We start from the raw sequence: 23,338 nt of genomic DNA, 5'->3' as shown, positions 1-23,338 counted from the left end.
TCACCAACCTGTACCTCCTTGAAACTGGTAGAGAAACTGGGATCAGTGTTGGGGTGCCCAGAGCTGGTATGTCAGGAATTATTGGCATGATCTACAAATGTGTGAAATTTGAGGATTTTATGAACCTTTATATTTTCAGTCATATTAGTGTTAATTAACTATATAGGTTAATATTATGCATAGGTAATTTTTGTTTATCCTTCACTGTAGTCTTCAGTAGCTTAATGGTAGGGAACTTACATCTGAAAGCTTTTGGCACCCCTGCACCTAGTCAGGTTTAGTCATTGTGCTTCTGTAACCTAACCAGAACTCAAATTTCTTGGGAGGTCTTGAGGACACCAAAAATTAACGTGAGGCCAGGTATGGTGGCTCATGCCTATAATCCCAGCACTTTGGAAGGCCAAGACAGACTGATAACTTGAGGCCAGGAGTTCGAGACCAGCCTGGCCAGCATGGTGAAACCTCTTCTTTACAAAAAATACAAAAAAAAAATTAGCTGTGCATGGTGGTGTGCATCTGTAGTCCCAGCAACTTAGGGGGCTGAGGCAGGAGAATCACTTGAAACCTGGAGGCAGAGGCTGCAGTTAGCCAAGATTATGCAACTGCACTGCAGCCTGGGTGACAGAGTAAGACTCTGTCTCAAGAAAAGCAAAAAACAAATAACAAAAAAATTTTGATATCTTATAGAATTGGGAAATGTTTATATTTTTGGATTGAGTAGCTAGAGGCTGCTCTAGTGATTCTGGTGACTATACCCACGCTTTGGGCTCAGTCAAAACTACAGGTTCATGTTGTTTAATAGGAGCCAGACTGTCAGTAAATAGACCTGTGTTTTCTTTAGGATTTAAAAATCAGGCTGGGCATGTAGTGGCTCATGCCTGTAATCCCAGCACTTTGGGAGGCCAAGGTGGGCAGATCACAAGGTCAAGAGATTGAGATCATCTTGGCCAACACAGTGAAACCCTGTCTCTACTAAAAATACAAAAAATTAGATGGGTGTCATGGTGTGTGCCTGTAGTCCCAGCTACTTGGGAGGGTGAGGCAGGAGAATCACTGAACCCGGGAGGTGGAGGTTGCAGTGAGCTGAGATCGTGCCACTACACCTGATGACAGACTGAGACTCTGTCTCAAAATAAATAAATAAATGAATAAATAATTAAAAAAATAAAAAATCAGTGGATCTGAAAGATAATTTTTCCATTAAAAAAGAAAAGCTATGTCATGTGTCCATTACTCATTGTTTACCCTTTGGTAGGTTATTTAAATTTGATTTTTTGGTTAATTTTAGACTCTTTTTGATCAGAACAATGCTGCAAAAAAAGAAGAGTCAGAAACTGCCAACAAAAATGATTCTTCAAAGAAGTTGTCTGTTGAGAGAGTATATCAGAAGAAGACACAACTTGAACACATTCTTCTTCGTCCTGATACATATATTGGATCAGTGGAGCCATTGACACAGGTAATTATTGCTAGAATTGAAATTAGGAGATGTGCATCGATATCTACTTTTTAATATATTGATAAAATTATTGTAATGATAAGCTTTGCAAATCTGTAGTTTCATGTGTCTATAGCCATGAGCAAGGTAGGGTGAAATATCTAGTAGAAATGTATTCACTTTTTTCTGGGGATAAAAACCATCAGAAGAAAGAAGTATAGAGTAAAATGATGCCATACAAACTTTTGTTGTAACTCTCCCCCTCCCCCGACCCCTGATGGTGACTCACTGTGTCACCCAGGCTGGAGTGCAGTGGCTCAATCTTGGCTCACTGCAGCCTCTGACTCCTGGGTTCGAGTGATTCTCCTGCCTTAGCCTCCTGAGTATCAGGGATTACAGGCATGTGCCACCATGCTGGGCTAATTTTTGTATTTTTATTAAAGATGGGGTTTTGCCACGTTGGCCAGGCTGGTCTTAAACTCCCGACTTCAGATGATCTGCCCACCTTGGCCTCCCAAAGTGCTAGGCTTACAGGTGTGAACCACCGTGCCTTGCCTTATAAGTCTTCAATGTCATATTGTCATTAATGTTAATGGTAGTACCTTGCAGAATTTGTACATATAAACTGACTATTGTTTAATGCTCACTATGACCTTGGTGTACATATTTTATCTCATTTGATCCTAACAGTTTAGGGAAGTAGGTTCTGTTATCTCTATAGATGAAGAAAGGGAAGCTTACATAAATTTAAATAACTTGCTCATATCTCTCAACTAGTAAGAACTGGGATTCAAAGTAGATCTGACTCCAAAGTCTTGCTTTGTTTGAATTATTTTACTGTGTTCCCTATATTATAAAAATATATATAAAGCATGAAGTTCAAGTAATGTAAGATGTTTTAATTTTTTCAACTATAATACTTTTCCAAATAATTCTTGATGTCTTATATTAAAACTGACTATAATAATACAAACTTGATACGAAATGAACAATTTCTCAATTTTGAGGTTAATATGAATAGTGAAGTTGACTATTTCTGAAGTTACATCTTTTTCTACTTTGCAGATCTAAGTATTTATATAGAGTAAATGATGGGATATGGATTATACTATGACAAATTGATGTTAAGGATTTATTGAGTAAAAAATTATTTTTGAATTTTTCAATGCAGTTAATGTGGGTGTATGATGAAGATGTGGGAATGAATTGCAGAGAGGTTACCTTTGTGCCAGGTTTATATAAGATCTTTGATGAAATTTTGGGTGAGTACTTGCTTAGGATTTAATGCATGTTTCTATTAGTATCATCATAATGTCCCTTTATATATAAAGCCAGACTTAGCCAGTATAAATTTTATTTTATTTTATTTTTTTCTTTTTTCTTTTTTTTTTTTTGAGATGGAGTTTCGCTTTTGTTACCCAGGCTGGAGTGCAATGGCGCGATCTCAGCTCACTGCAACCTCCACCTCTTGGGTTCAGGCAATTCTCCTGCCTCAGCCTCCTGAGTAGCTGGGATTACAGGCATGCATCACCATGCCCAGCTAATGTTTTGTATTTTTAGTAGAAACGGGGTTTCACCATGTTGACCAGGATGGTCTTGATCTCTTGACCTCGTGATCCACCCGCCTCGGCCTCCCAAAGTGCTGGGATTACAGGAGTGAGCCACTGCGCCCGGCCTATAAATTTTAAAGATGTGTCTCTGGCTTTTATTCTTCTGAATATAACTGATCTTCAGAAAATTTATACGATGATCTGTAATGTTTTAATATTTGTTTCATCTTTGTTTCATTTTTTTCATCTATGAAATGAATGTGTTGTATTTGTAATACCACGGTTGGTCTGTACTCCTGTATGTCTAGTCATCTGGGATTTGCTAGTGTCAGTTACCCGGGGACATCTTGAATATGGAGATGAAAGGGAATGATTTTGCAGATTCATTGAGTTGGTGGGACATGTAAATACGTTTTTCACCAACAAATCAGATATTTCTGTTGGACAGCCAAGTTTAGTAACCATTGCTCCAAATGATATCTATCTTCTCCAAATCACATGATTAATTAAATTAAGTGAATGCCTAGTTGACTCATAGGGAATGCTTGTATTTTGGAAGTATTTTAACCAAGGACACTAGAAATTCTTTCTCTGCCAACTCATCAGTGCAACTTGAGGTTTCTTAGTGCAGTTGTATGGGTCTCTCAGAGCTTCTTCTGTTGGTATTTGAAGAGATAGGAGATTAAAACTGGGTTATATTTTATACCTTTGCTCTTGCCTCCAAACGATAATTTTACTGTTTTACATGTATTACAAGTGTTTGTCAGGAGCATATTTCTTCTGTGATTGTGTTCAGATTTCCTTGAAGCAGTGGTTAATGAATGCAAAAATATTTCTGTTGCCAGCTATGGTGCCTAGGATACAGAATTTTGATTTCTAAGGGTGTTAAAGACTTTTTCTTTGTAACTAAAAATTAACTGGTTTCTATTCAATATGCCTATAAAGTCACTCGTTTATTGAAAGAGATCAATATAGAATGTCATTGACTGTTACCAAGACATAATTAAACAAAAGTTTTTACTTTTAGACCTGGATTTGAATGTTGTAAAGTGCAGATGTATGTTCTTAATTTGTTTTGATTTATATGTATCACTAAAACATTTCCTCCTCTTTCTTGTGGTGGAAAACATAACAGTAATTTGTTGTGATAATACAGTTTAGGAATACTATTTGGAAAATAAGATTGTATATGAGAAGTTAATAGTAATTTTATTAACTATTACCATATGTAGATGTTTATATTAAGCAGTGATACCCATACAGTTGTGTCCATGTATTTATTCATGAAATTTTATATATTACTCACTGAGATGTTTAATTTTGTAGTTAATGCTGCTGACAATAAACAGAGGGATAAGAACATGACTTGTATTAAAGTTTCTATTGATCCGTAAGTATATTTAAAGCTTAATTTTTTTATGCTAAGTTTTATTCAGATAGTCCCCAATTTATGAGTACTCCTCAAATAAAGTATATGGGCAGTAGCATTTTGTTTATCTGTTGTTTGAGACTTTTTATTTTTGCCTCTTTTCTGTATCATTTATTGTCTTTTCTTCCAAAGAACTTCGCTATCAGGGCTCATGGAGGCCACTTTTCTTTGATGCTATGTATGCTATTTCAGCTGCTAATCACCCTATCTTTTCTTACCTTTACTTTGGGACTCAAGGCTAAGGGCCATTGGTGTGATTCCAGTTACAATATGCTTTAAATCTACTTTTCATGAATGATGTTTTGAGTTTTCCATTATTTATGACATAATTTAATAAATTAGGTAATAAACCAGGTCTTTAGCTAATTATATCACTGTGGGGACTTTTATTTATAAATTGATTTATTTTTTCGTGGGGTGAAGGTATATAGAAACTAGTAGCGTTAGATCAGAAACATAGCTGTTATGCTTATCCTGTTTTTAACCAGCATTCCTTTTGTAAAGTATTACATCCATTCTTTGTAATTTCATTAGTAATTTATCATGACTTTAAGATTTTTCTCTAGTAAACATAAAAATCTAATAATTCATGTACAATTTTACTATTAATCTAATTTCACATGCTATAGTTAAGATTGGTAGGATAATAAAACTATAATTTATATTTGGTTATACCATGAAGTTAACTATAATTTATATGAAAATGCTACCATATAACTAGGTGGTTGAAATTCTTTATTTTTCTTCTCCATTCTCTTTTTTTAAAAAATCTGAATTATTTCTATAAGGAACGCATTCTTGAGAATTTATATGATAAGGTGTACAAGATGTTTATAAGTTACAACTTATACAAAGTTTAAGATGGTTTCAGAAAAATTTTGGCTGTTGTAATTCCTTTTCTTATTTAGGCAATTGTCAGTTAAAAAACGAATCTCTCTTCATTTATTATGTTTTAGGAGAATAAGGAATAATCGAGGCTGAATGTTTGATATCTTTGAATTTTTTTCAAAATTGAACAATTCTAACTGAAAACTAAGGAAGAAAGGACCTTCCTTAAATACATTCTTGATGAACATAATGGCAGTTGTTTAGTTCTTTTATGTGGTTCTAGCCATATTAATTCAATTATTTTAGCTACATTAATCCAATAAGATTAAATTTTAAAAACTGTCATCATAACAAACTGTCATCATAACAAAGTGATAAAGAAGTGAGCTAAGCCAGGTACAGCTGCTCACTACTGTAATCCTGGCACTTTGGGAGACTGAGGCAGGCAGATCCCTTGAGCCCAGGAGTTTAAGACCAGTCTGGGCCACATGGTGAAAACCTGTTTCTACAAAAAAAAATACAGAAATCAGCTGGGCATGGTGGCTCAAGCTTGTAGTTCCAGCTACTCAGGAGGCTGAGGTGGGAGAATTGCTTGAGCCTAGGAGGTTAGGCTGCAGTGAGGCACGATTGTGCCACTGCGCTCCAGCCTGGGCGACTGAACCGAGACCCTGTCTCAAAGAAAAAAAAAAGGACCACAAAGAAGTGAGCTATAAGACAACTCTGTAGACCGGATAAGGGCTCTTGGTTGATTTTACTTTTCAGCTCATTACAGATTTTGTACAAATAATAATTCTACATAAGTCTAGTAATTCTGGTGCCTTTATCCCTCCATTTTATACTCTGTTTCTAACGAACATTTTTGTGTAGGCATAAGAGTGAGGGAAAATATAACTAAGTTTATTTACTTCTTAATGACAATTAGGTATCAACTTTTTTTTCCTGTATCTCCCACTTCTTCATTTTAACTGCTTCTGCTAGAAAATTATTTTATTTCAATGTAAACAAAAATCCTTAGGTAGTATATTTTCTCACCCCTCCTTTCTTATTTGTTTTGTTGTTTAAGAATAATTGATGAGAAATTGAGTCTTTCTCTTGCTTTTAATTGAATTTCATATACTTCTAAAATTGGCAGTGGGCAGGCATTTTGTGAGAGTTTGCTGATTCATATATTTTATTTTCTAAATTTTAACTGTAACATTTTGTGTATTGTGAATTTTGTCCCATCATCACTTTTTTTTAACCACATATACTATAGAATTAGTATTACTTGGATTAAAATAAATGTTATTTTAGGGGTGCAGTTTTTGCTTCAGTAAGTTAAGTCAGCTTTTAAAGCTGAATTTAAATGAGAAGAGCTGTTGCACTGTTTATCCAATTGATCTAGTTTTCTCTGCTGTCCATTTTTGTATCCTTTGAGTTTCATCCTTTTTAATGTTTTTGTATAGCATATTTTTATTTTTCTTTGTACATTTGTGCACATAAACTTCTTGTGTGGAGGAGAGGTTAAATTTTAATAGCTAATGGATAAAGCGTATAGGATATATAGTACAGCCTAGCTCTTACTCTTTTTTCTCGCATAGTATTCTGTGATGGAGGGATAAAATTTAAGGAAAAAGTCATGGTTGTATAGCCATAAGAATAGACTTTTAAATACAAGGCATGCCTTGCAGAATTTGGACAGTTCATCTAGAAATTAGAGAATTTACAGCAATTTCTTACAAGGGAGCTTAACACTAATTAAATAATATAACATAACAGTATTAAAACAATTTATTTGTGGATGTCTATCTGATTAAAAACAAACGTGGAGGCTGGGCGCAGTGGCTCACGCCTGTAATGCTAGCACTTTGGGAGGCTGAGGTGGGTGGATCATAAGGTCAGGAGTTCAAGACCAGCCTGACCAACATGGTGAAACCAACATGGTTTTAGCAGAGACCAACATGGTCTCTACTAAAAATACAAAAATCAGCCGATCATGGTGACATGGACTGTAATCCCAGCTACTGGGGAGGCTGAGGCGGGAGAATTACTGGAACGGAGGAGGCAGAGGTTGTAGTGAGCTGAAATCATGCCATTGCACTCTAGCCTGGGCGACAGAGTAAGATTCCTTCTCCAAAAGAAAAAAAAAAGAAAAAGAAAAAACGAGAAAGCATATTAACCAGAGTTCAAAATATTCCTCTAGCTTAAGTATTCTTTAGAGTTGAAACTTTGTAGCTTTAAAAAAATATTGTATACTCATGCTAAAATATATATGTAGACATTTCTTTTTTTAACAAATGGAATCATAGTATATATACTATTCTCTCTCTCTCTCTCTCTCTCTCTCTCTCTCTCTCTCTCTCTCTCTCTCTCTCTCGACGGAGTTTTGCTCTGTCGCCCAGGCTGGATTGGAGTGTAGTAGTACAATATTGGCTCACTGCAACCTCCACCTCCCGAATTCAGGCAATTCTCCTGCCTCAGCCTCCCAAGTAGCTGAGACTACAAGCTCGTGCTACACCTGACTAATTTTTTGTATTTTTAGTAGAGATTGGGTTTCACCGTCTCAATCTCCTGACCTCATAATCTGCCTGCTTCGGCCTTGCTGGAGTTACAGGCATGAGCCGCCAAACCTGGCCTTTATCTTTCTTTTTATTCAACATATCATAGACAGCCTTCCCTATTAACTTACACAGATCCACTTAATTCTTTTTAACTATTTGCAAGTATTTTGTTATGTTGATGTGTCATAATTTATTTAACCTCTTTCCAACTGGTAAGTATTGGATATTTAGGTTTTCAATGTTTTTTTTTTCAGCTCTAATTATTTTTGAAACTTATTTGCAAACTATTAAACACAATATTCTTATTCCTAATTTTTATTGAAGATTATCAATGGAGCAAGGTTATAGAATTCTGACTAATTGTTTAGAGATTACAGAAATACCAGATCTGAGAAATGATATAGATTAAAATTTTATGAGAGGTGAGTTTGATAGCAAGTTCCAATTTCATACTCATATGGACTTAGAGAATGTTGAGGATACCAAACATTGATTTTATTTTTTTGAAATTGTGATGAAGATAATTAAGTTACAAAATGTCTATCTTAATTACAGCACCATGTGCTAAACATGGTGAAACCTTTTCTTAAGGTTTTCTCTTAAGTATGTTGCGTGTTTTGTCATCCTGAGGTGCTTAAGATCTGTAATTTTCTATTCCTTGCCTTTATTTTCTTCATAATCCTCCTTTATTAGTTATGACTCAGGGAAGGAAATGTTTGTCCTCAGCAAGTATTTTCTTGAGAGATGAATCAATGTCTTCCAATTGATAATGACTAGTATCTTGCTTATAATCATTAAGATTTATTCTGTATTACCTTTTAGTGAATTAATTTGTCTTTACTATTTTAAGCTCTAAATTCTACTCTTTTGTTTGTTTGTTTGTTTGTTTTACAGTGAATCTAACATTATAAGCATTTGGAATAATGGGAAAGGCATTCCAGTAGTAGAACACAAGGTAGAGAAAGTTTATGTTCCTGCTTTAATTTTTGGACAGCTTTTAACATCCAGTAACTATGATGATGATGAAAAAAAAGTTACAGGTAAAGTCTGAATGGAATTTTGGTTGAAAAATACTATTTTCTTAATATAAAATGTGTAACTTACTAAGGAAATCTGTGGTTTTGGTGTGAGAAAATCATTTTCAGAATTCATCTTTATAAACTATCATGTATAAATACTGTCTTGATAATAGTCTAAGTGACGCTTAAAAACCTTATGTCTGATAGTACATTGACTTTATGTTAGAACAGCTGGAAGTTTAACTTGGCTAACAGTTTGGGTTTTGATTTAGATAGGACTGGTATAATGTCTCTCTATATATAAATTTGTTATTACATAAGCACTGTGTCTTTTGGTATTAAGTTACTTTTAAACTGTTTTCCTTAAGAAGGTCAGGATTGAAAATTTAGACTCTGTAAATACAGTTGAAAGTGCTTTGACCAAAACCATATATTTTCATACTTACTTATGTTGCCCACATAGGTTGATAGTTTTTTTTTTTTTTCCTAAACCAAGGCTTTGGGAAATGATACAGATTAAAATTTTGTGATAGAGAAGCAACTTTGATAGAAAGTTCAGATTTCATACAGAGATTTACTAGATCATGAAAGATACAAAGCTTAATATTTTTGAAATTGTAAAGACTTTGATAAATATACAAAACACCAATTTTAATTACACTACTATATGTGCTAAATCTTAATTGTATCTTTCTTTAAATGAAAAAAATCTAAATATACTCTGGAATTTTCAGTCAGTGATTGATAATGCAGTTAGTGGAACTGTTTTGCAACAGACTTGCCCTATGGTAATGAATTAACAAAGTTCCACTAAAAACGTTCTTATTAAACCTTTCACATTGAATCTTTCTTACAGGTGGTCGTAATGGTTATGGTGCAAAACTTTGTAATATTTTCAGTACAAAGTTTACAGTAGAAACAGCTTGCAAAGAATATAAACACAGTTTTAAGCAGGTATGCTACAAACACATCTATTTCTTTTTTAAAAAATAATTGTTTGTTATTGTGCTGAGATAGTAGAACCTTAGGTAAATTGCAGTGATGCCTATATAACTTCATTTTTTTAAAAAAAGCATTATTCCAGTCATCAGAGTAAAGAGACAACAGAATGCTTGGGAGATTTCATATAAGCCTGTTCCTTTACCATTCCTTTAAAAGAAAATGGTTTATTTAACAGACTTTATTTAACTTAATTATGCATAAAAATGTCCTGAACCTCACAGACTTATGTACATGCAACCATTTAGTGTTTGAAAAATTCGTCAGTGAATCATCAAATTTATATTTCAGAATTTTATTTTATTTTGCAGGTCTATAAAAATGATTTGAAATTTTATATAAGCTAAAATAATTTTTATTTCTTTTTATTTTTAATTTTTTTTATTGTTCTCCAACAACCTGTTGAAGTAAGCTAAAATAATTTTGTCAGGAAAATCATCATGCATGTTTATTTTTGTAAAAGTCTATATGGTTATGTTGAAGAATTTGAAAGAGGTTTTGGTGACAGTTTATAAAGTTGTGCAGTTCAGTTTATTTTTAACATGAGATTATTATTAAAGTAGTACAGTTGTCCCTCAAGAGGATTAGTTCTGGGATCCCCTTCCTACACCAAAATCAGGACGATCAAGTATTTTATATAAAAAGGGGTAGTATTTGCATATAACCCATGCACATCTTCCCATGTACTTTAAATCATCTCTAGATTACTTGTAATACCTAATACAATGTAAATACCACATAAACAGTTATGCTGTATTTTAAAAATTTGTGTTTGTCTTTTTTTTTTTTTCACAAATATTTTTTAAGCTGCAGTTGGTCGAATTTGCAAATGTAGAACCTGTGGCTACACAAGGGCTGACTGTATTTATTTTTTTGTCTGTAATATTACTAAGGATTTGTATGGTTTGTTGTGAAGTTGGAAAATTGATACAGTTGTGTTAAATGAATGTATTTAATGAGTGGAGTCTTTATATATCATGAAATGTGGAAGCATTATAGAAATATTTGAATTTTTTTTCTTTTGAAGACATGGATGAATAATATGATGAAGACTTCTGAAGCCAAAATTAAACATTTTGATGGTGAAGATTACACATGCATAACATTCCAACCAGATCTGTCCAAATTTAAGATGGAAAAACTTGACAAGGATATTGTGGCCCTCATGACCAAGAGGGCATATGATTTGGCTGGTTCATGTAAAGGGGTCAAGGTCATGTTTAATGGAAAGAAATTGCCTGTAAGTGTCCCCTAAAATAGTTTTAATACTATGTTATTTTATAGAGAAAGTATTGTTGAGTCTTCCTTTTTTAAAGCTCATCTGGTAATCTTTTACTGGTGTGTTTAGATGATTCATATTTAAAGTGATTATTGATACATATGGCCACTGTTTCTTCAAATAATTAGTCTGTCTTGTTCTTTCTTTTCCTTTTTGAGTTAGTCATATATATATTATATTATTTGATATTGTCCCCAGTTCTTGAATGCTTTATCTATTTTATTCACTCTTCTACTTCTTTTTGTATTAGTTTAATTTCTGTTCCCCTGCATTCAAGTTTACTTTTTCACAGCCTCTGGATCAGGTTTCCTGAAGAGCCTGTCAAAGGCATTCCTCGTGTCTTCTATTTTTTTTTTTTATTTTTATCATTTCCATTTGATTATTTCTTTTAGTTTCCATCTCTTTAGTGAAGTTGCATGTTGTATTCACTTTCCAGTAAATACTTTAACATGCTAATTAATTGTAGTTATTTAAAATACTGTGTCTGATACATGTTACAACATCTGTGAGATACTTAGTTGGTTTCTGATGATTGCTTTATCTCTTCAGATTGTTTTTTTCTTGCATTTTGGCATGCCCTATAAGTTTTTGTGGAAAACTGGATATGTTTGTACGGTAGTAGTTATTGAAGTAAATAGGCATTAGTGTGGGACTTATGTTTTATTTACCCAGGAGACAAGCTGCGTTTGAAGTTTGTTTTTACTGTAGTTATTAGTGTTGAGGTTTGTTGTTGCTGTGAATACCAGAGACTTCCAAATTCTTCCTTGTTTTTGTCTTTCCCCTTGGCTTAGGGCCTTCTTTTTGAGCTGCCCCTCAGAGATGGTCTCTCTTGCAACTCTTCCAGCTAAAACCCACTGTTGTTACTGGAGGCTTGGTAGCATGATGGTAGATTGTGGGGGAGATGATCTCTAATGTCTGCTTACATCCCACTCTTTGGAGTGCATGGTGAACCTGTATCTCACGGGTTTGACTTTTACAAGTTTATGCCCCTCTTCCATGGGTTAAAAACTTTTTTTTCTGCTCTCTATTCTCTTTCCCCAGCTGCAGCAGGATTCCAACAGTGTTCTCAGCCTATTTCCTTGAGGTCCCCTACCCTGCAGAATAAGCTTTTTTTTTTTTTTTTTTTTTTTTTTTTTTTTTTTTTTGGTAGGGGAGATAGAACTGGGTGGATTTCCTAGCAAATTCTGTTTCCATTTCCCAGTCAGTACTATAGACGTGCAGAGGGGAAACCTTCCCTAGATTGTCACTAATCTACCCTGTGAGAATTTGGTGGGTTTTCTGGAGGAACACCTGCAAGAGTATGAATGAACTCCTTATGGCTACAGCACCTAGAAGCTGTATGCACCACTCACACTAGCATATGCACTTCTAGCAGCAGTTAGTCAAATTTTCTAGTTTAATGTTCCTACTAGCTTATTAAATATCTGCCCCAGGTAAGCAAAAGCTTAGGTGTTTTGTGGCCTCCGATAGACACTTACGTCACTCCAGACTTAGGATGGTGGGCTATCCTGTGATCTCAATTCTTCAATGGGTTCATGAAAAAACCATTAATTTGTTGTCTGATTACCTGTTTCTTGTAAGGATGGAGGATTTTTTCCGCCCTAGTTCATTACATGCCTGCACTGAAACTGGAAGTCTACCTTATTTTAAAAATGTAAATTTTTGAAATATTTTATACCAATTTACCTGTCCCTTCACATCCTCTTTTTTTTCAAGTACACATAGAAATTTCTTTTTTAAAGGTCAAGGGTTAAGGAATAGATCTGGGAAATGCCACTAAGGTTTGGATCTGCACATTTAGAACTATTGTAAATGAGAGGAAATGGAATATACATATTTAATGTCATTCACCTGTTTGAGCTGCCAACGTAAGATTCTTAATTTTTTTTAATTAATAGGTAAATGGATTTCGCAGTTATGTAGATCTTTATGTAAAAGACAAATTGGATGAAACTGGGGTGGCCCTGAAAGTTATTCATGAACTTGCAAATGAAAGATGGGATGTTTGTCTCACATTGAGTGAAAAAGGATTCCAGCAAATCAGCTTTGTAAATAGTATTGCAACTACAAAAGTAAGTATGCAAGTTCTTTTTCCAAGTCAGTGGTAGAATAGGGCTTCATTAAAATCTACAAAATAAATAACAGTATCAACAACCTCCAAAAAACCCAAATCTGTTTTTGTTAAATAAGAATTGACTTAGGAAAATGAAAACCTATTTTCTATGAAATTGCTGTATTAAAATTTACTTAAACATTCATTGAGAAATAAGTTTATATGATTAGTGTTTATAGTTGAACATATTTATATTTTATTAATTTAGAATGATAACAAATTCCTTATTCTGTAACTTTCAGCCCCATCTTCCCCAACCTCTGGGGAGTGGAGAGGGGGCTGGTGATTGAGTTAAAAATCAATCATGGCTATGTGATAAAGCTCCATTAAAAACCCCTGAACAATGGAGTTCACAGAACTCCTAGGTTGCTGAATACATTGAGGTCTAAGAGGATGGCATGTCTGGGTAAGGTAGAGAGTTTTGTGTACCCTTCCCCCCATAGCGTGCCTTACACATCTCTTCCATTTGGTTGTTATTGATGGATCCTATATAAAAAAACTGGTCAATGAAGTAAACTGTGTTCCTGAGTTCTATGATCTGTTCTAGCAAATTTTCAATCCTGAGGAGTGGTTCATGGGAATCCCCCAATTAATAGCGGGTTGGTTAGAAGTACAGGAAGCCTAGGACTTGTGACTGACATCTGAAGTGTGGGCAGTCCTGTGGGACGGAGCCCTTAACCAACCATAAGTACTTGTGCTAACTCCAGGTAGTTATTATCAAAATTGAATCACATCGTTGAACATCGATTTGTTGTCTGAAGAATCAGAGTCCTGAACTGGGTGAAGTTTAAGGCTGTTGGTGTTGAAAGCACCCCAGAATTAGTGTTAGAATTGAAGTGAGGAAACAAACAAACGTATCAGTTGGTTTATTGGCTCTATAGCCAAAATATCTTATATTTTAAAATCCCAACTCTGATTCTGAGACTCCTATTACTGTTTTAGAAAATAGGGTTTGTAATACAGATAAAGTATTTTGCTACTTTAACAATACAAGATTTAGGATTTCATATTTTTGTTTTTTCACTAATACAAGATTTCATGTTGCATATTTTTTTTCTTTAGGGTGGACGGCACGTGGATTATGTGGTAGATCAAGTTGTTGGTAAACTGATTGAAGTAGTTAAGAAAAAGAACAAAGCTGGTGTATCAGTGAAACCATTTCAAGTAAGGGATGCATTGTACATTACATATGAAGCATATATATGCATTACATATGTGCTGAATTACTAAATAATATTAGCTCTGATGTTGACTATTTTGGTATGTTTTCAACAGGTAAAAAACCATATATGGGTTTTTATTAATTGCCTTATTGAAAATCCAACTTTTGATTCTCAGACTAAGGAAAACATGACTCTGCAGCCCAAAAGTTTTGGGTCTAAATGCCAGCTTTCAGAAAAATTTTTTAAAGCAGTGAGTAAAACTTGTATTATTTTGCATTGCTGTTATTAAGAGTTGATTAAGTAGTTTTCTTGATTTAACTTATTTATGATTAGTTTCTTTCATCATATTAACTGTGAGTATAAGCATGCTTGCACTGTAAACTAATATGCTTAATTTGATAACTTTAAAGGATAAACTTTAATGTTTCCTAAAACAATAGTTTTGCAAAGAACTAAAGTGGGGGATTATGTAACTAATTGCATTTTTAGCTTTGCATTGACCATTGTAAAGGTCAGATTTCTCCTAACAAATGTACAGGTCCTTATGTGATACTTTCATCTTTTCTACTCCGATTTCACCTTCATCTACTGATTCTTAACTTTACACATTTTAAAAAATTGTGGTAACATATGCATAACAAAATGTACTATTTTCTACATGTTTTAAAGTTTCATTCTGCTTTCCATATAATTTTTTAGGTTACCTTAACTTCTCTAAAATAAGGTGAGAGCACAAATAAATAATGAAAATTAATCAATCACAGCCTTTCCTTTTTGGAATTTCGGTGGGGGAATGTTGTATAACTGCCCTAGAACTAACGTATTTGTCAAATTCCAAAATGTAGATTATCAGAAACAAAAACAAAAGTTGTTTTTTAGTTCTAACTTAAGGCCTGTAGAAATAGTACTTTTGGATCTAATCTTAATGAATGCTGAGTATAATGAAATTATACTTAATGAAATTACCCCGTATTAATACTTTCCCAAATTTGTGTCCTCATGACAATTGCTTCTTTGATGAAGTGATTTGATTTTAAATTTTAAACTTTTTCATTTTAGGTGCAGTAAGTTTAAATTTGGCAACATAGTTCACCTCTTTCATTTATGTCTTAAACATTCCAGAAAACTATTTCATACACCTAATATCACATCACTCAGGATGATAAAAAACTTTTAGGACTTACGGTTGGAGATGCTTAACTTTCTTAAATTTTCTGTCTGGGTTGACATCTTGTCACAGATTGATTCACTGCAAAGGTCAAGCAATATGTTTTATTACCAAGCTATTTAAAGAGTAATGTCTATTAATAAGTTACCAAGGTTATCATAATATTCCTTTTATGTTAATACTTTTTGTCATAGTGACACATTTTGTATTGAATGATATCAGCTCTGTGTGAACATCTAGATTTTGCTAGCTGGTAGATTCATGTGTGGATCTGTTTTCACTGTATTAATTTTAACAAAATTAATTTGTAACGAGGAATGTATATGCCTTATGGATTTTATTATAATAGAATGTTTCTTATATGTAAAAGTTACCATTTGTCATGTATGTATATTTTAGCTTTAGTTTTATAAATCAATTTATAACTCAACTGCAGTTGAGTAAAAATTGATTAGCTTGTGACATTGTTATTACCATTATTGTTTTGTCCTAAAATACCTTAAAATCACACAGATTCCGTGTACTGCATTAGACTCTATACATTTTAGCTAAATGTATGAATTTTCAGCTTGTTTGTATACCATTATTCTTTTATTTTTAGGCCTCTAATTGTGGCATTGTAGAAAGTATCCTGAACTGGGTGAAATTTAAGGCTCAGACTCAGCTGAATAAGAAATGTTCATCAGTAAAATACAGTAAAATCAAAGGTATTCCCAAACTGGATGATGCTAATGATGCTGGTAAGATCTATATTTTTAAATAAGATTTTGATTTAAGTTTCACTTTTATCTGGTTAGAGAAATTTTTTATTTTCTACATATAGTTAAACTATGATTTTCCATTCAGAGTATAATTTTACTTTATTGAAATGATCACATACACAACATATTACTGATTTTCAGGGGATAAGAATTCAATAAAATATATTTAATATTTGTACTGAGCAATAACATAAAGTAACTTTTATAGTCTTTCACTGTCAGCATTCTGATGTTAATTTTCTGACTTCATTTATGTATAATTTTAAATTTCTCTCAGGTGGCAAACATTCCCTGGAGTGTACACTTATATTAACTGAGGGAGACTCCGCCAAATCACTGGCTGTGTCTGGATTAGGTGTGATTGGCCGAGACAGATATGGAGTTTTTCCACTCAGGGGCAAAATTCTTAATGTACGGGAAGCTTCTCATAAACAGGTAATATATATCTCTCTGTGTGTGTGTGTAACACACACACACACTCACATGACATTTCTAATAACAACTTGTTGAATTTTTAAATGTAATTTCTGACTTTTTTGTGTATTTCAACACTTCATGATACGTTCAATGCTTTTCTTTTTTGAACAGATCATGGAAAATGCAGAAATAAATAATATTATTAAAATAGTTGGTCTACAATATAAGAAAAGTTACGATGATGCAGAATCTCTGAAAACGTTACGCTATGGGAAGATTATGATTATGACTGATCAGGTTGGTTTTAAAGTTACCACATATTTGAAATTCATGTCTTCTTCAGATTCTCCTTTTAATATTTGTTTTATGAGACTTGCCCCAAGATAGTATAACTGAAAGGGATTATATATCAGGTGGGAAAAAAAAACCCTACATCATTTAGTGGAAACATTTGTATGAAGCACATTTTATATTACCTAATTTTGGGGATAACAATCTTATTGTTTAAGATTATTTTAAGAATTATTTAAGTTTAAAGTTTAAACTTAAATAATTTTAAATATAAAGTTTAAAATTATTTAAGAATATTTTAAAATGCAATATATATGAGAAGAATATAATACAGTGTGGTAGTAACACATCCTACCTACAAGAAGGAACAAAATGATGGAATTAACAAGTAAGAAAGATTAATGATAATGGTTAATATTTATACATGAATGCATAATTTGGGATGCACAAATAATAGGAGGACTTAAATAGTAAAATGACAATAATGAAGAAAGAAATAGAAAATCTAAAAGGAAGAATTTCAAATGCATTCAGCTGTTTTCTCTTTTGCACTCTAACGTTTTGTAGAGAAAACCTGCGACTAAAAAAACTGCTATTAGTACATATTTTTAAGCAGATATTTTCCTGTTTTTATATCGAGAGAAGACTTGTGAATATCTGTAGTCCATGGATTTTCCTACCATTGCCCATTAAGGTGGCATTATAACCATGTTTATTTTATGCATTTTCCATCCTTAAATCATTCTTTTAGTGAAATCTGGGGAAACTATAAAACAGATAAAATGATAATGTATTTTTATAATGACAGAAAGATTCAGTCTATTACTACTATATTATTTGCATATTAAGAAAAAATTGATCATCTTAATACAAATATGAGTATCTTTTGTAAAATGCATTTCTAAAATGTGGAGTTTTGTTTTTTGCATTCACATGTTTTAAAATTTATGTAAGTAATCATTTTATAAAATTATTACAGGACTTTTTACTTTACTAACATTTATTTAGGATCAAGATGGTTCTCACATAAAAGGCCTGCTTATTAATTTCATCCATCACAATTGGCCATCACTTCTGAAGCATGGTTTTCTCGAAGAGTTCATTACTCCTATTGTAAAGGTACTCTTTGCACTAATATATTTTTATATTGTTGTCTTAAAGGGTAGACGAAAAACTAATTTTTTTTTTTAATTAATTTAAGGCAAGCAAAAATAAGCAGGAACTTTCCTTCTATAGTATTCCTGAATTTGATGAGTGGAAAAAACACATAGAAAATCAGAAAGCCTGGAAAATAAAGTACTATAAAGGTTTGTATTTTAAAATACTTAAACTTTAAAATACTGATATAAATTTATTTTTATTAAAGCAATCTAAAAGACATCTTGAAAGTTTGACTCTGTTTTAAACTTCAAAAATAGCTATTGCTGATATTAGAATACTGTTATAGAAAAAATTATACAAATAGACTAGTATAATAGATTCTATTGAATGGGATCACTGTTTCAGTGACCAACCTTGTTTCCCGTAAACCTCCCTTATTGCTAGTCCATTAGTTTGAAATAAGTTCCAGACATTATAGTCTAGTATTTCATCTATAACTACTTTAGTGTGTATTTCTAAAAGAATTTTTAAAATCAACCATAATACCATTATGATAACCTTCTTTAATATCCTATTGTTGTTGTTTGAGACGGGGTTTTGCTTTGTCAACCGGCTGAAGTGCAGTGGTATGAACACAGCTCATTGCCACCTTGACCTTCCAGGCTCAAGTGATCCTCTTGCCTCAGCCCCCCAAATAGCTGGGACTACAGGCATGTGCCATCACACCCAGCTAAATTTTATATTTTTATAGAGACAGGGTTTTGATGTGTTGCCCAGGTTGGTCTTGAACTCCTGAGTTCAAGCCATCTGCCCACCTTGGCCTCCCAAAGTTCTGGGATTACAGGTGTGAGCCCCCATGCCTGACCCCCCTTTTTTAATAACTTTAAATACTCAGCCAGTGTTAAAATTTCCCTGGATTGTATTAAAAATGTTTATTTTTAGTGTTTTCTATTTTTAATTTGTTTATTTATTGAGTTAGAGTTTTGCTCTTGTTGCCCAAGCCAGAGTGCAGTCGCGTGAGCTCATTGCAACCTTTGCCTCCCGGGTTCAAGCGATTCTTCTGCCTCAGCCTCCTGAGTAGCTGGGATTACAGGCATGCACCACCACGCCTGGCTAATTTTTTGGTATTTTTAGTAGAAATGGGGTTTCACCATGTTAGCCAGGCTGGTCTTGAACTCCTGATCTCAGGTGATCCGCCACCTCGGCCTCCCAAATTGCTGGGATTACAGACATGAGCCACTGCGCCTGGCCTAGTTTTTTGGGTTTTTTAAAATTGTTTTTTATTTTTTTGAGGTAGAGTCTTGCTATATGTTGCCCAGGCTGAGTGCAATGGCACAATCGTGACTCACTGCAATCTCTATCTCCCCGGTTCAAGTGATTCTCGTGCTTCAGCCACCCAAGTAGCTGGGATTATGGGCAAGTGCCACCATGCCTGGCTATTTTTAGTAGAGACAGGGTTTCACCATGTTGGCCAGGCTGGTCTAGAAGTCCTGGCTTCAAGTGATCCGCCCACCTTGACCTGTCTGCTAGGATTATAGGTGTGAGCCACTATGCTTGGACTGGGTTTGTTTGGTTTTTTTTGCAAAGTCAGGATCCAAATATGGTCCACACATTGCATTTAGTTCATAAGTTTCTTAATACAGCATTTCTCTTTTTATATTTTTTCCTTGTAATTTATTTGTTAAAGAAGTTGAGTTGTTTGTCCTGTGGAATTTCCCACATTCTAGATTTTGTTAATTATATCCCTCTAGTTACATTTAATATGTAGTGTGTTCCTTTGCCCCTTATTTTCTGTTAACTGATGGTTAAATTGGAGGCATGATCAGATTTGGGTTACATTTATTTGGCAAAAGCATTGTGTACTTTCATCAGGAAGCATCTAATGTCTAATTTGTCTTTATTTGCCCATTAAGATTGATCAGTTGGTATAGGTGTTGCTAGCTTGATCCATCTATTAAAGCTTCTTCACCAGCTTTTCACTTGATGGTTTTAAGCAGACACTGATATTCATAACTCACTTTTATTTTTAAAATTGTGCAGGATTGGGTACTAGTACAGCTAAAGAAGCAAAGGAATATTTTGCTGATATGGAAAGGCATCGAATCTTGTTTAGATACGCTGGTCCTGAAGATGATGCTGCCATTACATTGGTAATTAAGTTAATTTTTAAAGAGCTTTTGTTAGCCATCTCCCTACCTTCTATTTTTTTCCTTCCAGTCCTGGTTCCCTATGAAAGTCTCTTTTGAATGCTCAAGCTAGTTAATTTTATCCCCCAGATTATGCTGTGCTTTTATAAACTTCTTTAATTGAAATACCTTAGTTCAATGTTTTTGATAAAAATATTGTAAAACAACCTAATTTTTCAGAAATTAAGAATTAGGTATTTGCCACTTATACATTTTAATTTTGTAATGAAGTTTATTTTATTTTTAATGTGCAAAATCATTACCTGGAATCTTTCAGGCATTCAGTAAGAAGAAGATTGATGACAGAAAAGAATGGTTAACAAATTTTATGGAAGACCGGAGACAGCGTAGGTTACATGGCTTACCAGAGGTTAGTCTTAAAGAGTGCTGATGTGGGGGAAGAAGAGAGAGACTAGAACATCAGTAATCATGGTAACATTGCTATATAACTTTTCTCTTAGCAATTTTTATATGGTACTGCAACAAAGCATTTGACTTACAATGATTTCATCAACAAGGAATTGATTCTCTTCTCAAACTCAGACAATGAAAGATCTATACCATCTCTTGTTGATGGTGAGTAATGTTTATTTAAAAACCTCATTTTTGCATGTTATTTACTGTAGTTTAATTTCATGTACTTTAAGCTATCCTTATGATACACATTAAAATTCTTACTTGAAATCTTGTATATGAAGAACTGATTCAGAGGAATTTAAGGCCTTTTTGATGTTGCTTTTGTTATGTGTTTTCATAGTGCTGAAATCTTTAATATTCCTTAATTTGAAACTTTTAAACCCCTTCTGAGTTTTTCAGGAAAATTAACTTTAAGTCTAAAAGTCTTAATTAAAGCTTTTGCCCAAGTTATCTGCAGATTTTCTAAAATAAAAAGTAAAATGGAATTTTGATAATTTCTAAAATATTTATCAGAGATTAAATTTTAAAAAACGTTTATACCACATTACCCAAAGCCTAATGCTTTACTTACTTAACTTGAAAAAAAAATTTAGAAACTATTTCTAACTTGAAAAAATTTAGAAACTATTTCTTGTTGGTTGAAGCAGATTTTGGTATTCTATCTAGAACTTTTTTTTTTTTTCTCATTGTATAACCTTTACCAAGTTTGTTGATCTTTGTATTGCTTGGCTTTTCTGCTAATAGCAGATGGTTCTACCTATCCTTCGAGTTCTAGCCATAAATTAACCTTTCTTCTATGAAGTCTTCCCTAACAATTCCACTCTAAATTGGTCTTAGATACCTAAACTTCTATGCCAATTAGTATGTATCTCTTAATTTACCTACATTAATTTTGCCTCCAGAATTAGATTACAGAATTCTTAAGGGAGTTGCCATATTTTATCATCCTCTTGTTTTTACCATACACTGGGTCCAGTATGAATACAATGATAGCCTATACTGAAAAGGTTGCTACTGTGCTCATTGGCTTAGAGCAGGGGTGTCTAATCTTTTGACTTCACTGGGCCACATTAGAAGAGGAAGAATTGTATTGGGCCACATGTAAAATAGACTAACACTAATGGAAGCTGATGAGCTTAAAACAAACAAACAAATATAAATGCAAGAAAAAAAATCTCATGATGTGTTAGGAAAATTGACGAATTTGTGTTGGGCTGCATGCAGCCTGCAGGTCATGGGTTAGACAAGCTTGGCTTAGGGCAAGAAGAATGATAAGGAGCAGAGTAATTTGTCCACACCGTTTCATGCAATACTTATGGTAACTATATTAGGAAATTATTTCTATTGCTTGGATGAGGACACAAACTTACTAGTTATTTGCTTAGTCACATAGTAAATGGCCAAGGTGAGAAGAATATACAGATTAGTGAGATTCTAAAGACTTTATTCTTCACTATGACAATAAACCTCTTCTTTTTAAGGATTTTTCTGATTTGAGTTATGTAGAATAGATTTCAGGCTCCTTGAGGGCTTGCTGGTGATTTAGTTAGCTACAAATGGCATTTTGGTTGTATAAGCTACAAATGGCATTGTAGTTGGAAACTACTGTTAAAGGAGTTTGATGCCACTACGTGATTCTTTAAGGCCAGAATGTTGTCTTTCGGTTGATAGTTCACTTTTGGAGTGAATGGAGATGGCATAAAAACATGTTAGTATATACCTGGAGATGGCTTTCTGGGGAAAAAGAAAAACAAAACAAACATGTTAGTATGTACTCACTTTGTTACAGAATCTCAAGTAACAATTTTACTGGTATTCTTGAAAAGCAAATTGTATCTTTGCTTTATTCCCCTGAATTGTTACAACTATATCTTGAAGTAACATTTTAAAAAGAGGGTTGCTCTTTTAAAAATAGGCTTTAAACCTGGCCAACGGAAAGTTTTATTTACCTGTTTCAAGAGGAATGATAAACGTGAAGTGAAAGTTGCCCAGTTGGCTGGATCTGTTGCTGAGATGTCTGCTTATCATCATGGAGAAGTAAGAATTAAGATTGGAATCAGTTAAGAACTATAATTATTGTCTTGAAGAATGATGATTATACTTAGTAAAGTCTTTGGAAATGTAAAATAATTAAGAGTTTGGATTTTAATACAAATTAGGAAATGATTATAGAAAATTTAGAATATTAATGTTATGTTCTGCCTCCTATTATATAGCAAGCATTGATGATGACTATTGTGAATTTGGCTCAGAACTTTGTGGGAAGTAACAATATTAACTTACTTCAGCCTATTGGTCAATTTGGAACTCGGCTTCATGGTGGCAAAGATGCTGCAAGCCCTCGTTATATTTTCACAATGTTAAGGTAAATATTTGCTGATATGATGGTATAAAGTTTGATTTGATTTAGAACCAAGTAACTAAATGTTTGATGGAATTATAGCTGTGAAGAGATGTGATTGGTTATTCTGCTTAGAAGGTGAATGTTCCAACTTGCTTGATCACAAGTAGGATGAAGTCTGTTGACATTAATTTTTATGAATTATTGGTGAAATCGGTCCTAATGAATATAAGGCTGTTTTTGGCACCAGCTTTACTCTTTAAGCTGAAGATGGTTTATATGCTTTATTCAGAGTAAT

At 33.5% G+C, this 23,338-nt stretch overlaps 1 protein-coding gene across 2 annotated transcripts in view; it reads left to right on the top strand.

Annotated features, from left to right (window-relative positions):
• Positions 1 to 23,338, top strand: part of TOP2B (DNA topoisomerase II beta) — a 68,398-nt gene that overhangs the window by 19,041 nt on the left and 26,019 nt on the right. Inside the window, exons 2-20 of one of the 2 annotated variants that reach the window (XM_002759659.8) lie at positions 1,304 to 1,459; positions 2,610 to 2,700; positions 4,315 to 4,378; positions 8,680 to 8,825; positions 9,661 to 9,758; positions 10,831 to 11,043; positions 12,981 to 13,154; positions 14,258 to 14,359; positions 14,471 to 14,608; positions 16,128 to 16,266; positions 16,565 to 16,722; positions 16,876 to 17,001; positions 18,004 to 18,114; positions 18,197 to 18,302; positions 20,137 to 20,246; positions 20,560 to 20,652; positions 20,744 to 20,858; positions 22,615 to 22,736; positions 22,916 to 23,064. In XM_002759659.8, coding sequence (XP_002759705.1) covers positions 1,304 to 1,459; positions 2,610 to 2,700; positions 4,315 to 4,378; positions 8,680 to 8,825; positions 9,661 to 9,758; positions 10,831 to 11,043; positions 12,981 to 13,154; positions 14,258 to 14,359; positions 14,471 to 14,608; positions 16,128 to 16,266; positions 16,565 to 16,722; positions 16,876 to 17,001; positions 18,004 to 18,114; positions 18,197 to 18,302; positions 20,137 to 20,246; positions 20,560 to 20,652; positions 20,744 to 20,858; positions 22,615 to 22,736; positions 22,916 to 23,064 — 2,411 coding nt within the window. Of the gene's footprint in view, positions 1 to 1,288; positions 1,460 to 2,609; positions 2,701 to 4,314; positions 4,379 to 8,679; positions 8,826 to 9,660; positions 9,759 to 10,830; positions 11,044 to 12,980; positions 13,155 to 14,257; positions 14,360 to 14,470; positions 14,609 to 16,127; positions 16,267 to 16,564; positions 16,723 to 16,875; positions 17,002 to 18,003; positions 18,115 to 18,196; positions 18,303 to 20,136; positions 20,247 to 20,559; positions 20,653 to 20,743; positions 20,859 to 22,614; positions 22,737 to 22,915; positions 23,065 to 23,338 lie in introns of both variants that reach the window. The other variant, XM_008983918.5, reaches the window with a different exon arrangement.

The sequence above is a fragment of the Callithrix jacchus genome, chromosome 17, assembly GCF_049354715.1.
Source record: "Callithrix jacchus isolate 240 chromosome 17, calJac240_pri, whole genome shotgun sequence".
NCBI lineage: Eukaryota > Metazoa > Chordata > Mammalia > Primates > Cebidae > Callithrix > Callithrix jacchus.
Note: the sequence above shows the minus strand (reverse complement) of the source record. Positions and strands in the feature narration are given on the sequence as shown.